The sequence below is a fragment of the Rana temporaria genome, chromosome 7 (genome assembly GCF_905171775.1).
Source record: "Rana temporaria chromosome 7, aRanTem1.1, whole genome shotgun sequence".
NCBI classification, from domain to species: Eukaryota; Metazoa; Chordata; class Amphibia; order Anura; family Ranidae; genus Rana; species Rana temporaria.
Window position 1 is genome coordinate 204,618,972 of NC_053495.1, and position 16,063 is coordinate 204,635,034.

Below are 16,063 nucleotides of genomic sequence, written 5' to 3' on the forward strand. Positions count from 1 at the left end.
CAGAATAAGTACGCCGGAGTATCTGCTGATACTCCGGCGTACTTTCAAATTTGCCGCGTCGTATCTTAATTTGTGATTCACAAACAAAGATACGACGGCATTTGGCTAAGATCCGACAGGCGTACGGCTTCGTACGCCTTCGGATCTTAGGATGCAATACTTCGGCCGCCGCTGGGTGGAGTTCGCGTCGTTTTCCAGCGTCGGGTATGCTAATTAGCTTTTACGGCGATCCACGAAGGTACGCACGTTCGTTACGTCGTCGCTAGTCGGTTAGGCTTAGGCATGCTTTTTCATGGCTTAACTTTAGAACAGCCATGTTAAAGTATGGCCGTCGTTCCCGCGTCGAATTTCAAATTATTATTTTTTTTGCGTAAGACGTCCGGAAATACGAAAGTACGTTGCGCACGTCGCCGTTCAAAAAACACGTTGGGGCCCCGTAATTTCGCGCAATGCACGTCTGGAAATTTTCACACGGAGCATGCGCAGAACGTTCGGCGCGGGAACGCGCCTAATTTAAATGGTACACGCCTGATTTGAATTAGGCGGGCTTGCGCCGGACGGCTTTACGTTACACCGCCGTAAGTTTACACGCAAGTGCTTTGTGAATCAGGCACTTGCGCTGAAAACTTGCGGCGGTGTAACGTAAAGACGATACGTTGCGCCGCCGCAGTTCTTTATGAATCTGGCCCCGTGTCTGTCTGCCTCCACAGTTCTGCGGTTCTCCCTGGCATTTGGCATATCATTTTTTTTGAGGGAGGAGCGGGTACCCTGTTTTTTTACTGGTACCCAGCTCCCACTTCCTCCCTGGCGCCGGAAGGAGGATCACCTCTCCCTCCCTACAATCTTCTGGGACACTTCACAACCACAGCTGGGCACCCACAGTTCCTCTGTGGAGAAGGGGCGGGGAGCGGGGCTTCGCAGGCCCGCATCGCTGGACCATGGGACAGGTGAGTGATTAGGGGAGGGGAGGACTAATGACACCCCCTGCAGTCAGCAGCTACAATTTTTGTAACTGCTGACTTTTAAATAGGTGGAACTCCACTTTAAGACCAACACTTTGTTGCCTACTGTGCCACCTACTGATGAAATTGTGTACTGTGTGTGTGATAGATCTGCACGATTCTGGTTAAAATTAAAATCCCGTTTTTTTTTTTTTTTTAACCACTTCCATACAGGGCACTTACGCAGCTTCCTGCCCAAGCCAATTTTCAGCTTTCAGCACTGTCGCACTTTGAATGACAATTGCGCGGTCATGCTACACTGTACCCAAACAAAATTGGCGTCCTTTTTTCCCCACAAATAGAGCTTTCTTTTGGTGGTATTTGATCACCTCTGCGATTTTTTTTTTTTTTTTTTTTTTTTTTTTGCGCAACAACTAAAAAAAGACTGAAAATTTTGAAGAAAAATTATTTTTTTATTTTTTTCTGTAAATTTTTTTGTAAATAAGTAAGTTTTCTCTTTCAATTACGGGCACTGATATGGCGGCACTGATGGACATCGATGAGGTAGTACTGACGGGCACAGATAAGGTGGCACTGATTGGCGGCGCTGGAATGCGACACTGATGGGCACACATAGGCGGCACTGATGGGCACTCATGGGCGGCACTGATGGGCACTCATGGGCGGCACTGATGGGCACTCATGGGCGGCACTGATGGGCACTCATAGGCGGCACTGATGGGCACTCATGGGCGGCACTGATGGGCACTCATGGGCGGCACTGATGGGCACTCATGGGCGGCACTGATGGGCACTCATGGGCGGCACTGATGGGCACTCATGGGCGGCACTGATGGGCACTCATGGGCGGCACTGATGGGCACTCATGGGCGGCACTGATGGGCACTCATGGGCGGCACTCATGGACTGCACTCATGGACTGCACTCATGGACTGCACTCATGGACTGCACTCATGGACTGCACTCATGGACTGCACTCATGGGCACTCAATAGGTGGCACTTACGTGTGGCACTGATGGATACTTATGGGTGGCACTGATAGGTGGGCACTGTGGGGTGGCACTGATGGACACTGTGGGGTGGCACTGATGGACACTGTGGGGTGGCACTGATGGACACTGTGGGGTGGCACTGATGGACACTGTGGGGCGGCACTTATTTTTCCTATGTTGCCAGTCAGTGCCCACTGATTGGCATCTTTTTTTATTTTTTAATGGTTGTGTTTTTTTTTTTTACTTTTTTTTATTTTTTTTTTAGACTTTTTTTTATTTTTTTTGCTGCCCTTCCCTGGTGGTCCAGTGTGGCGATCCGAGGGGGGGCTGCGCTTATAAACAATCAGCGCGAACCCCCCCCCTGTCAGGAGAGCCGCCGTTCGGCTCTCCTCTACTTGCGTCTGTCAGATGCGAGTGAGGAAGAGCCATCAACGGCTCTTCCTGTTTACATCGTGATCAGCCGTGGTTGGACACGGCTGATCACGTGGTAATGAGTCTCCGTGAGAGACTCTTTACCGAGATCGGTGTTGCGGGGTGTCAGACTGACACCCTGCAACAACGATCGCCGCGATGCGCGCCCCCGGGGGCGCGCAGCGGCTCAGAATCCTGAGGACGTCATATGACGTCCGGTCAGGATTCTACAACCACTTTGCCGACGTCAATTTGTCATTGGCGGGCGGCAAGTGGTTAAATATTAGAATAAAGATGATTCTCCTCTCACGATTCTGAAGATTTTTTTTATTTTAAAGTTTTATACAACCCCTGAACATTAGGTTGTCAAACAAGATGGCAATAAAATAAGACCTACAATTCTTTGCCTCAATCAAATTGAAAGAAATGTAATGAATAATGTAATGTGTAAATAAAAAAATTACCAATAAGTTATATTGGTGTGTTTTTTTTTTTTTAAAGTACTCGCCGATATCAATTGCTGTTCCCTACTGCAACTTTTTTGTTTACACTTTTTAGCAGTCAGCAATGGTACAAAGCATTAAAAAGTTGTTTTACAAAAAAAAAAAAAAAAATTTTTATTTTTTTTTGCGCTTTTTTTTTTTTTTTCCAATGTAAAAAGATTATTAAACGATAATTATTGATAGTTTATAAAATTGAAGTAAGTAAAAATCTGCAGGAAAATAATAATTAACTGGAAAGGGAGAATAAGGAGTTAATAAGGCTGATTGACCAATGTTCTTCCTCCAATCAAGCCTTCATAAATCCTGACCGTTGTTTTTTCCTCCTGCAGAGGTTAGTGAGTATCCCCGAGCTCCTGTCTGCCATTAAGCTGCTGTGCATGCGATTCCAGCCGGACCTGGTGAATGTGGTGGACGATCTTCGGCTGGACATCTTACTACGGATGCTGAAATCTCCTCACTTTAGCGCAAAAATGAATTCTCTTAAAGAGGTAAGGCTGCTGTCACATGAGACCGACCACTGCCCCCCCTTCCTGCGCGCTGCAGTCCCCCCCCCTTCCTGCGCGCTGCAGTCCCCCCCCCTTCCTGCGCGCTGCAGTCCCCCCCCCCCTTCCTGCGCGCTGCAGTCCCCCCCCCTTCCTGCGCGCTGCAGTCCCCCCCCCCCTTCCTGCGCGCTGCAGTCCCCTTCCTGCGCGCTGCAGTCACCCCCCCTTCCTGCGCGCTGCAGTCACCCCCCCTTCCTGCGCGCTGCAGTCACCCCCCCTTCCTGCGTGCTGCAGTCACCCCCCCTTCCTGCGCGCTGCAGTCCACCCCCCTCCCTGCGCGCTGCAGTCCCCCCCCCTCCCTGCGCGCTGCAGTCCCCCCCCCCCCCCTGCGCGTTGCAGTCCCCCCTCCCTGCGCGTTGCAGTCCCCCCCCCCCCTCCCTGCGCGTTGCAGTCCCCCCCTCCCTGCGCGTTGCAGTCCCCCCCTCCCTGCGCTTCAGTCCCCCCCCTCCCTCCCTGCGCGCTGCAGTCCCCCCCCCCCCCCCCTCCCTGCGCGCTGCAGTCCCCCCCCCCCCCCCCCCCCCCTCCCTGCGCGCTGCAGTCAAATCCTCCCCTCTCCCCCCCTGCGCTCTGCAGTCCCCCCCTCCCTGCCCCTTACTGAAGCTCTGTTTGTTTTTCCCCCTCCCCAGGTAACCAAATTAATAGAAGACAGCACTTTATCGAAATCTGTGAAGAACGCCATAGATACAGACCGGCTCCTGGATTGGCTGGTGGAAAACTCTGTCTTATCGATAGCACTGGAAGGTTCGTGTTTCACTCAATGAATTCGTTATTAAAACTAGTCGGTGGCGAAACTACCAGGGTCACAAAGGTCGCACATGCGACTGGGTCCTGGCGACAGTGGGGTGCGATGGCAGTGAGTGGGCCTGCTGCAGAACATGAAGCAGGCCTCGACAAAATCCGGGCGCCAGGTCGCAAATTGCGACAAATTGTGACCTGGCGCCTGGGGAAGCTTAGGGCTGCAGAAGGCCGCAAAGCCGCGGCCTCAATTACCTGCCGGCGAGGCCCTATGCGATCGTGCGGCGGGGGAGGTGAGGGCGCACAGAGGCGCAGGATACTCCAGCTGTGCCGCGCCAGGTCGCTAATTCTAGTTGCAATTGCGACCTGGCACCCGGGTTTTGTCGAAGTAGTTTTCCAGCAAAAAATACAAATTTTAAACTTGTAAACAACAAATGTCAGAAAAAGGCCTGGATCTTCTCTGGGATTTAATAAAAATGTCATTCTTAAGATTTCTTTTATTAATGAAACACATTTTCTTTTGGGTTTGTGATTTAGTTTACAATGAAGTCTCCTGATGTGCGATTTTCCTTTTTCAGGAAACATTGACCAGGCACAGTACTGTGACCGGATAAAGGGAATCATTGAACTGCTTGGAAGTAAATTGTCCTTGGATGAACTTTCCAAAATCTGGAAGATACAGGTGAGGGGCGGCGCTGAAGCACCAATTTCCTCTAAAGACACAAAACCTAAATGTCACCAAACTTTATTGATGCAAGACTCTTGGAAATCCTAGTCACTGATGGGCACCACTTCTTATATAGTCTGTACCCTAATTATTTTGAATGCCCCCCCCCCCCCCCCCAAGAAAAAACGTTACCTGAATCCGTTATCTTTTCATTATAATAAAATCCTTTTATTCACAGTGCCTTGAAAAAGTATTCATACCCCGCATTTTGTCATGTTACAACCAAAAACTTAAATATATTTTATTGGGATTTTATGTGATAGACCAACACAAAGTGGCAAAAATTTGCAAAATTTCAAGGGGTACGAATACTTTTTTAACCACTTAAGACCCGGACCAAAATGCAGCTAAAGGACCTTGCCCCTTTTTGCGATTCGGCACTGCGTCGCTTTAACTGACAATTGCGCGGTCGGGTCGTGCGACGTGGCTCCCAAACAAAATTGGTGTCTTTTTTTTCCCCCCACAAATAGAGCTTTCTTTTGGTGGTATTTGATCACCTCTGCGTTTTTTATTTTTTGCGCTATAAACAAAAATATAGCGAAAATTTTGAAAAAAAAAAAACAATCTTTTTTACTTTTTGCTGTAATAAATATCCCCAAAAAATATATAAGAAAACATTTTTTTTTTCCCCCCTCAGTTTAGGCCGATACGTATTCTTCTACATATTTTTGGTAAAAAAAATTGCAATAAGCAATAACGATTGGCTTGCGCAAAATGTATAGAGTTTACAAAATAGGGGATAGTTTTATTGCATTTTTATTATTTTTTTACTACTAATGGCGGCGATCAGCGATTTTTTTCGTGACTGCGACATTATGGCGGACACTTCGGACAATTTTGACACATTTTTGTGACCATTGTCATTTTCACAGCAAAAAATGCATTTAAATTGCATTGTTTATTGTGAAAATGACAGTTGCAGTTTGGGAGTTAACCACAGGGGGCGCTGTAGGAGTTAGGGTACACCTAGTGTGTGTTTACAACTGTAGGGGGGTGTGGCTGTAGGACTGACGTCATCGATCGAGTCTCCCTATAAAAGGGATCACTCGATCGATGCAGCCGCCACAGTGAAGCACGGGGAAGCTGTGTTTACATACGGCTCTCCCCGTTCTTCAGCTCCAGGGAGCGATCGCGACGGAGCGGCTATAAACGAATAGCAGCGCCCTCGTCCCGGATCGCTCCCCGAGGGAATCCGACCGCCGCATGTAGCGGGGGGGGTCCCGATCGGACCCCCCACCCGCTAGAAGGCAAGGACGTACATGTACGCCCATTTGCCTGTACATGCCATTCTGTGGACGTACATATACATGCAGCGGTCGGGAAGTGGTTAAAGGCAACGTAGATGTACGTGCCTGTGCCCAGCCGTGCCATTCTGCCGACGTATATGTGCAGAAGGCGGTCCTTAAGTGGTTAAACAATTGAACTGTATTCCCTATACTTGGATAACACAACGTTCCCTCTTTGTGTACATATGCAGAGCAGGAGTTTTACTATATAAACATAGCGTTGTTTATTATATTTTATTGAATATTTACCTATGTGTTGTGTTCATATTTCTTCTATATGATGTCTTCTCTCCCCAGTCCGGGCAATCATCCACTGTGATAGAAAACATTCATACTATAATCGCAGCTGCAGCTGTGAAGTTCAACCCAGATCAGCTAAACCACCTCTTTGTGCTGATTCAGAAGGTAACGTATCTTGGTGTTGGGATGTTGGCCGCACGTGTTATTACTGGAGAACAGCGGACGCCTGTTCTAGACACCTTTGTGATGATTGTATTATTCAGCAGACTTGTTGATCTGTTTTTAACTGCTTTCAGACCGCTCAATATACTTCAAGTGGGAGCAGTTACAGTCTTGGCTACCCATGCTGCGATTGGACACCGCACAAGTTTGGCAGTGGGCGTGCATGCTGCGATTGGACACAGCACAAGTTTGGCAGTGAGCGTGCACGCTTGCCTACTCATGCTGCGATTGGACACAGCACGAGTTTGGCAGTGGGCGTGTACGCTTGCCTGCCCATGCTGCGATTGGACACAGCACGAGTTTGGCAGTGGGCGTGTACGCTTGCCTGCCCATGCTGCCATTGGACACAGCACGAGTTTGGCAGTGGGTGTGCACTCTGCCTACCCATGCTGCTAATTAACACAGCATGAGTTTGGCAGTGGGCGTGCACACTTGCCTACCTATGCTGCGATTGGACACAGCACAAGTTTGGCAGTGGGTGTGCACGCTGCCTACCCATGCTGCTAATGAACACAGCATGAGTTTGGCAGTGGGCGTGCACGCTTGCCTACCCATGCTACGATTGGACACTGCACGAGTTTGGCAGTGGGCGTGCACGCTTGCCTACCCATGCTACGATTGGACACAGCACGAGTTTGGCAGTGGGTATGCATGCTTGCCTACCCATGCTGCGATTGGACACAGCACGAGTTTGGCAGTGGGCGTGCACGCTGCCTACCCATGCTACGATTGGACACAGCACGAGTTTGGCAGTGGGCGTGCACGCTTGCCTACCCATTCTGCGATTGGACACAGCACAAGTTTGGCAGTGGGCGTGCACGCTTGCCTACCCATGCTACGATTGGACACAGCACAAGTTTGGCAGTGGGCGTGCACGCTTGCCTACCCATGCTACGATTGGACACAGCACAAGTTTGGCAGTGGGCGTGCACGCTTACCTACCCATGCTGCGATTGGACACAACACAAGTTTGGCAGTGGGTGTGCACGCTTGCCTACCCATGCTACGATTGGACACAGCACGAGTTTGGCAGTGGGCGTGCACGCTTGCCTACCCATGCTACGATTGGACACAGCACGAGTTTGGCAGTGGGTATGCATGCTTGCCTACCCATGCTGCGATTGGACACAGCACGAGTTTGGCAGTGGGCGTGCACGCTGCCTACCCATGCTACGATTGGACACAGCACGAGTTTGGCAGTGGGCGTGCACGCTTGCCTACCCATTCTGCGATTGGACACAGCACAAGTTTGGCAGTGGGCGTGCACGCTTGCCTACCCATGCTACGATTGGACACAGCACAAGTTTGGCAGTGGGCGTGCACGCTTGCCTACCCATGCTACGATTGGACACAGCACAAGTTTGGCAGTGGGCGTGCACGCTTGCCTACCCATGCTGCGATTGGACACAACACAAGTTTGGCAGTGGGTGTGCACGCTTGCCTACCCATGCTACGATTGGACACAGCACGAGTTTGGCAGTGGGCGTGCACGCTTGCCTGCCCATGCTACGATTGAACACAGCACGAGTTTGGCAGTGGGCGTGCACGCTGCCTACGCTTGCTACGATTGGACACAGCACGAGTTTGGCAGTGGGTGTGCACGCTTGCCTACCCATGCTACGATTGGACACAGCACGAGTTTGGCAGTAGATTTCAGCCAATGATTTTGGCTGCTACCCGATCGTTTTTTTTTTTCCAATCACAATTTACAAACACACAGACCCCTGTGCACAGAGAACAGCGATCTGGGTGTTTCTTCTTCCTGAAAAAAACAACCAGATCATTAAAGAGGAAAGCAAACAAGCAGAGCTTTAAGGTATAGTTTTTAAGTTCCTGATATTTGCAGACTGACCTTTTCCTTTTCCTGCAGAGCTGGGAAACTGAATCCGATCGGGTTCGTCAGAAATTGTTGAGCCTTATTGGGCGCATCGGACGAGAGTCACGCAACGAGGCGACAACGGGAAAGGTGAGGCCTGGAGTGCCGGCCTGACACCCCTCCCCCCGACGACCTTTATAACCCCCCAGTAATTGCATCTCTTACTCTGCAGGTGTTGGAGGTCCTCTGGGATCTCGCTCACTTACCAACTCTGCCATCTAACTTAATCCAACAAGCCTTAGAGGAGCACCTGACAATCCTGAGTGATGCCTATGCAGTAAAAGAGACCGTCAAGAGGAGCTACATCATAAAATGCATCGAGGACATCAAAAAGGTAAGATTTACCGGACATATACTATATACTTCTATAATCCGTGTCACTTTGTATTGTCGTTTACTGTGCTCTGCACGCCTGTCTGTTTCTGGTAGCATCTTGTTGCCATTGTGATTACCACATACATCAAATACTTGTAACTCGACAATATGCACAGAGCAGTCCATATCCTCCTCTTCTCGGGTCCCTCGGTGCTCCTGGCTCCTCCTCTTTTTGAGTGCCCCACCACTTGAAACCAACAAATGTCAGAAAAAGGTTTAGTGTTTAAAGTGGAGTTCCGCCAATTTTTTTATTTTATTTTTTTAAAAACCCAGCAGCTACAAATTCTGCAGCTGCTGACTTTTAAAATATGGACACTTACCTGTCCAGGGCACCTGCGATGGCGCTCGGCTCTTGGGTGCTGTCGCCACCATCATCTTCGGTAAGGGAATCGGGAAGTGAAACCTTGCAGCTTCACTTCCTGGTTCCCTACTGCGCATCCAAGCTGTATCCTGTCCTAGGGCAGCACTTTGCAGGGGGGCAGCACGGACAGTGTCTCCGCCGGCTTGCGCTACACTGTTAGGCAAATTTAGTGTCCCCACTTGAAAATTTCAGGCTGGGTCTTAAAGTACAAGGGGTGTGGCCTTGACGGGAAGGGGTGGGTCATATTTAAATTAGGGGGTGCACGAGTTTAGTCAGGCCTAGGGCAGCACAAAACCTAAATACATCCCTGCTGCGCATGCGTGACTCCAGTGGTCCCTGCTGTCTTTTGGGACCTGTGTCACTCTCAGAAGACAGTGGAGGAGGCACTGGAAGTGGCGTAGATGGCCGCGGCTGGCTCGGCTATCTATGCCCGGAAGTGGTAGCAAAATACCTGTATTAGGCAGGCATCCGCCTCCCCCCTGAAAGGTGCCGAATGTGACACCGATTGGGGGGGGGATTCCGAAAAGCGCAAGTTCTATTTTTGGGTGGAACTTCACTTTAAGTGGTTTAAACTTTCCTCATTTACACACACAAGTCTATTCCTTTGATGTAAAGGACAAATTGTTACAATGTTTAGACTTAAAGTTCCACTGATAAAGAATGTTGTGATACTTTGGCAGACTGCCCGGATTTTTGTTTCCTTTATTTTGAGGGCTTCAGCAGAGCAGAGGGAATTCTCTGCATAGAAAGATCGGGAAATACTTTGTCAAGATCGCAACTGGGGAAAAAAAATTGCGATAACGATTCTTGATTCTACCACAAAAGCTTCTCAATGTCTTTTGTTGTATTTTGATTTAAAGCCATGCTTTTTTTTTGTATCTGTTTTTGTCTAATAAAAAAATAATAATAATTGTTCTCTTTAACCGTGCCACCTTTTCATTTTCTCCCAAGTCATCTCAGCATAACAACCCGCAAGTGGTGTGGGTGGTGCCAGCCTTACGCCAGCTCCACGAGATAACCCGCTCATTTAATAAGCAGACCTACCAAAAGCAAGACAAGGTAGGAGAATTGGGTCTACTGGGATAAAAAAAGCTTTCTGGTTTATTATCCAATAAAAAATGTTTCTTCCCGGAGAGGTCTAGAAAAATTGTGTCCTTGCAGAGAATTTTGAAAGGGCGCTCCTATGGAGAATTGCATTTTCATTCTATTTTATTTTTTAGAGTATCATCCAGGACCTGAAGAAGAACTTTGAGATCGTCAAGCTGGTGACAGCTAGCCTTGTGGCGTGCCATCGCTTGGCCGTGATCGCTGTCGGTCCCGGAGGGCTGGCCGGATCCTCTTTGGTTGACGGCCGATACACTTACCGGGAGGTATCTGACATTGAAAGTCTTCATATAGAAATCTGATACTTGTACCTACAGTTTAGTTTGCACTTTAACTACTTCAGCCCCGGAAGGTTTAACCCCCCCCCCCCCCCCTCATGCCCAGGCCATTTTTTGCCGTCTGGCACTGCGTTACTTTAACTGACAATTGCGCGGTCGCGTGACGTTGTACCCAAATAAAATTGATTTTTAGCTATTAAAAAAAGGCTGACAATTTTGAAAAAAATAACAATATTTTTTATTTTCTGCTATGAAACATTCCCAATTAAAAAATGTAAAATTGTTTTTCAATTTTTCAATTTTAGGTCAATATTGGCCCAGATTCACATACAACTGTGCATATTTGTGCCGCCATAGCGTATCTTCTTTACGCTATGCCGACGCAGCGCAGAGAGGCAAGCACTGGATTCACAAAGCACTTGCCACCAAATCTGCGCTGGGTTTCTTAGGCGTAAGTCGTAAGTCTCCTCCTATATGGGGAATAACTTTATGCCGGACGTACGACTTACGCAAACCGCGTATATTATGCGCCGGGCGCACGTACGTTCGTGAATTGACGTAGCTCCCTCAGCTCCCTCTTTGAATAGGAAATCAATGGGAGCGCCACATGCGTCCAGCGTAAATATGCGCCCACGATGCGCCGGCAAGTTACGTTGGTCGGATGAAGCCTATTTTTAGGCGTATCTCAGTTTGTGGGCACGGCGCTTAGATACGACGGCGCATATTTGCACTTATGCTGCGTATCTCGAGATATGTTGGCGCAAGTGCTTTGTGAATCCGGGCCTATATATTCTGGTACATATTTTTGGTTATAAAATTCCCAATAAGCGTTTAAGTTATAGTGTCCACAAACTATGGGATATTTCTATGTAATTTTTATTTTTTACTAGTAATGGTGGAGATCAGCGTTTTTTTTTTTTTTTGGGAACAAGTGACAATATTACAGTGATCAGTGCTACAAATATACACTGACACTGGCAGGGGGAAGGGGGTTAACACCAGGGGCGATCAAAGGGTTAAATGTGTCCCTAGGAGGAGGTGCTTTCTTACTGTGTGGGGGATGGACTTGCAGGCTGAACAGAGATTCGTGTTCCTGCTTGGCATGGACACAAGATCTCACTGTTCATGCCTGACAGGACGGCGGTCTGCATTGTTTACATCGGCAGACCGCTGTCCTGTCTCTGGGGAAGCGATCGCGGGTAGCCACCGGACATCGCGTCCACCGGACCTGCCGACCCCGGTGTAAAATGAATCTGGTGGCCCATAAAACTTGGTCTAAGAGGTGGATTTGACCTTTTAGAGCCGCAGAATACCTATAGCTTGCAGACTGTTCTATACCATTGGGTTCCACTGCTTATTCAAGGATGTGTTAGAAATGTTATGTTTTCTTTCTGTTAATGTGAAGCATCTTTCTTAAAGCCATCAGTGAAAAATAACTTTTAATATTCTTCTATTTCAGTATTTGGAAGCACACCTGAAATTCCTGGCATTTTTCCTGCAAGAAGCCACCCTGTACCTCGGCTGGAGCCGCGCCAAAGAGATCTGGGAGTGCCTCGTCACCGGCCATGATGTGTGCGAGCTCGATCGTGAAGTAAGGCCTGAGAGCGGTAAAATATCAGGACCGCATTTTTGCTTTAAAGTGCTACTAAAGTCTTTGTGTGTGTGTGTGTGTGTGTGTGTGTGTGTGTGTGTGTGTGTAATATATATATATATATATATATATATATATATATTATACACACACACACAACCTGTCATACTTGCCACCTCTGTGCAGTGATATTGCTCAGAGCGGTCCCAATCTTCCTCTTCTTTGGTCCTCGTCAGCGATCTTGGCGCCTCCTCTTCTTTGTGTGTCCCCATAGCAAGCAGTTTGCCAGAGGCGGCTGGTGCTCACATTTTTTTGGGGGGGCACAAACAAACGGGGGAATAAAAAAAAACTCAATTGCCTCACTGTGCCCATCAATTCCCGTCGCCATGCCATCAATTGCCGCCACTGTGCCATGCCATCAATGCGTCCCCTGGTTAACTAGTTGGAATCTGATTAGAGCCCACAGGCTGTACCCGCTGGCTCTGATAGACATTTCCAAAGCCAACCAACTGCTGTTATTCCGATGGCCGGCGCTCACCAGGGGGCCGACCATCTGAATAGTGGGTGTCAGCGGCGACTATACATAGATTCATGCATTGCATGAATCTATGTATTGTTGACTTGAGTGACGGGTTGCAGGGGAGAGAGGGGGCGGTGCTCCTGTGCCCACTATGGACGCACCGCCACTGCAGTTTGCTATTGGGACAAACAGGGTGTACTGACTCCAGACCTGTGTCTACAGAGCCCCCCCCCCTGCTGGCAGAAGAAAATGGCTTGGCAGAAAGGATTCCCACATCAACACAATCTGTGTTGATGGAAGAATTTAGCAAATTTCTTTCCTGCAACCTGTGGTTGCAGGAAATAAGTTTGCTCAGTGTATAGCTGGCCTCAGCCTGGGGGAGCCAGCAGAAACAGAAAAAAAAAGTGCTTTTAATGCTCAACGTGGCCATGAATAAGAACGGAGCTCCATGCACTTGGTTCCCTGGGGGCAGTGTTTCTCACCGCCAGTTCTCAAGGCTCATATTTTCAGAATTTCCCTCGGATGAAATGGCTTTTTTTTATTACGAAGGCCCTGAAACTGATCAAATCACCTGTGCAAAATAATGGCAAGCCTGAAAACATGACCTGTTGTGGCACCTTGAGGACTGGAGGTAAGAAACCCAGCCCTGGGGGGGATGCCCTGATTTTGATTGATTTGGTGATATTTCCTCTTATAAGCCATTTTGCTGTAAACCGTGAAGTTTCTGCTTAGGCGCCATCTCACTCCGATTAAACTGATCCATAAATTCCAAACACACAGACCTGAGTGACTGCTTTCCTTTCCCCGACAGATGTGTTTCGAGTGGTTCACGAAGGGGCAGCATGACCTGGAGAGCGACGTCCAACAGCAACTGTTCAAGGAGAAGATCCTCAAGCTGGAGTCCTATGAGATCACTATGAATGGTAGGAGATCACTATGAATGGTAGGAGCTCACTATGAATGGTAGGAGCTCACTATGAATGGTAGGAGATCACTATGAATGGTAGGAGCTCACTATGAATGGTAGGAGCTCACTATGAATGGTAGGAGCTCACTATGAATGGTAGGAGCTCACTATGAATGGTAGGAGCTCACTATGAATGGTAGGAGATCACTATGAATGGTAGGAGATCACTATGAATGGTAGGAGATCACTATGAATGGTAGGAGCTCACTATGAATGGTAGGAGCTCACTATGAATGGTAGGAGCTCACTATGAATGGTAGGAGATCACTATGAATGGTAGGAGATCACTATGAATGGTAGGAGATCACTATGAATGGTAGGAGATCGGCACTTCAATCCCTGCAAACAAGGAAATACAAGTTTAACACACAATGATATGCACACAGCATGTTATTGTTGTCATTGGGTTGTCATTTTATTTTATCTGTATGTTCCTTTTTAGAGGATGGAGACACAGCTGAAAGTAGAAGGGTGAGGTCTTCCCTTTTGTGTCCTTCTGCACAGGAGGCCTGTGTTGTGTTTTTAGCTTTTGTGTCCTAATAAGTGTGGTATTCCCGTTTTTGCACACGCTTTGTTAGGATGTTGGGTTTGCATATTTAAAGCGGAGGTCCACACAAAAATGGAACTTCCGCTTTTCGGCATCCCTCCCCCTTTTTCCAGTGTCACATTTGGCACCTTTTAGGGGGGGGAGCACAGGTATTTGCTCCCAATTCCGGGCATAGATATCCACGGATATCTATGCCATGTCCGGCTCCTCCCCCCCCCCCCCCGCTGTCTTCTGGGAGACATACAGGTCCCAGAAGACAGGGACCATTCAGAACGCGACTCGTGCCAGGGCTGTCTTAATGAGAGGGCACACCTGGGCACTGCCCAGGGGCCCCAGCTGCATGGGGGGCCCCTGCAGTTTCCCCAAAGCAGGGTGTAGAGGGGTCTGAGTTCTGGGGGGATATCTGGGGTGTAGAGAGGTCAGAGTGATGGGGGGGATATCTGGGGTGTAGAGAGGTCAGAGTGCTGGGGAGATATCTGGGGTGTAGAGGGGTCAGAGTGCTGGGGGAATATCTTGGATGTAGAGAAGTCAGAGTACTGGGGGATATCTGAGGTGTAGAGGGGTCAGAGTGCTGGGGGGATATCTGGGGTGTAGAGTGGTCAGAGTGCTGGGGGGATATCTGGGGTGTAGAGGGGTCAGAGTGCTGGGGGGATATCTGGGGTGTAGAGGGGTCAGAGTGCTGGGGGGAATATCTAGGGTGTAGAGGGGTCAGAGTGCTGGGGGGATATCTTGGATGTAGAGAAGTCAGAGTACTGGGGGATATCTGAGGTGTAGAGGGGTCAGAGTGCTGGGGGGATATCTGGGGTGTAGAGTGGTCAGAGTGCTGGGGGGATATCTGGGGTGTAGAGGGGTCAGAGTGCTGGGGGGATATCTGGGGTGTAGAGGGGTCAGAGTGCTGGGGGAATATCTGGGGTGTAGAGGGGTCAGAGTGCTGGGGGGATATCTGGGGTGTAGAGGGGTCAGAGTGCTGGGGGGATATCTGGGATGTAGAGGGGTCAGAGTGCTGGGGGGATATCTGGGGTGTAGAGGGGTCAGAGTGCTGGGGGGGATATCTGGGGTGTAGAGGGATCAGAGTGCTGGGGGGATATCTGGGGTGTAGAGGGGTCAGAGTGCTGGGGAGATATCTGGGGTGTAGAGGGGTCAGAGTGCTGGGGGGATATCTGGGGTGTAGAGGGGTCAGAGTGCTGGGGGGATATCTGGGGTGTAGAGGGGTCAGAGTGCTGGGGGGATATCTGGGGTGTAGAGGGGTCAGAGTGCTGGGGAGATATCTGGGGTGTAGAGGGGTCAGAGTGCTGGGGGGATTATCTGGTCTGTTTACCTGTGCGGTCTCCATTTTAGGGGCCCCAGAGCATTACTTTGCCCAGGGGCCCATGATGATATTAAGACGGCCCTGACTCGTGCAATGTGCAGTGGGGAAGCACTTCCTGATTCCCTTACCGAAAATGACGGCGGCAGCACCCGAGAGCCGAGGGACAGATCAGCTTTGGGTGCCGACATCGCGGGCACCCTGGATAGGTAAGTATCCATATTCAGCAGCTGCAGTATTTGTAGTTGCAGACTTTTAAAAAAAAAAAAAAAATTATTTTGTCTGAACTCAGTTTTAAGCAAAACTCCCTGGAATCCAAGTAATTGTTTAGGGATCGACCAATCGTTTGTTCGGTGCTGATACGATTCACATGTGCATTTCCTTTAGACCCCTTTCACACTGGGGCGGTTTGCAGGCACTATTGCGCTAAAAATAGCGCCTGCAAACCAACTTGAAACAGCGGTGCGCTAGCAGGATCGCTCCAAAAGTCCTGCTAGTCGCATCTTTGGAGCGGTGT

The 16,063-nt window shown here is 49.1% G+C and overlaps 1 protein-coding gene across 7 annotated transcripts in view; it reads left to right on the forward strand.

Moving 5' to 3' along the window:
- Positions 1–16,063, forward strand: part of USP24 (ubiquitin specific peptidase 24) — a 169,816-nt gene that overhangs the window by 58,874 nt on the left and 94,879 nt on the right. For all 7 annotated transcript variants that reach the window (XM_040360859.1, XM_040360863.1, XM_040360860.1 and 4 more), the window contains exons 10-19: positions 3,199–3,357; positions 4,038–4,152; positions 4,725–4,828; positions 6,457–6,564; positions 8,492–8,587; positions 8,670–8,831; positions 10,185–10,292; positions 10,454–10,603; positions 12,075–12,206; positions 13,538–13,649. In XM_040360859.1, the coding sequence (XP_040216793.1) occupies positions 3,199–3,357; positions 4,038–4,152; positions 4,725–4,828; positions 6,457–6,564; positions 8,492–8,587; positions 8,670–8,831; positions 10,185–10,292; positions 10,454–10,603; positions 12,075–12,206; positions 13,538–13,649 (1,246 nt within the window). The remainder of the gene's footprint in view (positions 1–3,198; positions 3,358–4,037; positions 4,153–4,724; positions 4,829–6,456; positions 6,565–8,491; positions 8,588–8,669; positions 8,832–10,184; positions 10,293–10,453; positions 10,604–12,074; positions 12,207–13,537; positions 13,650–16,063) is intronic.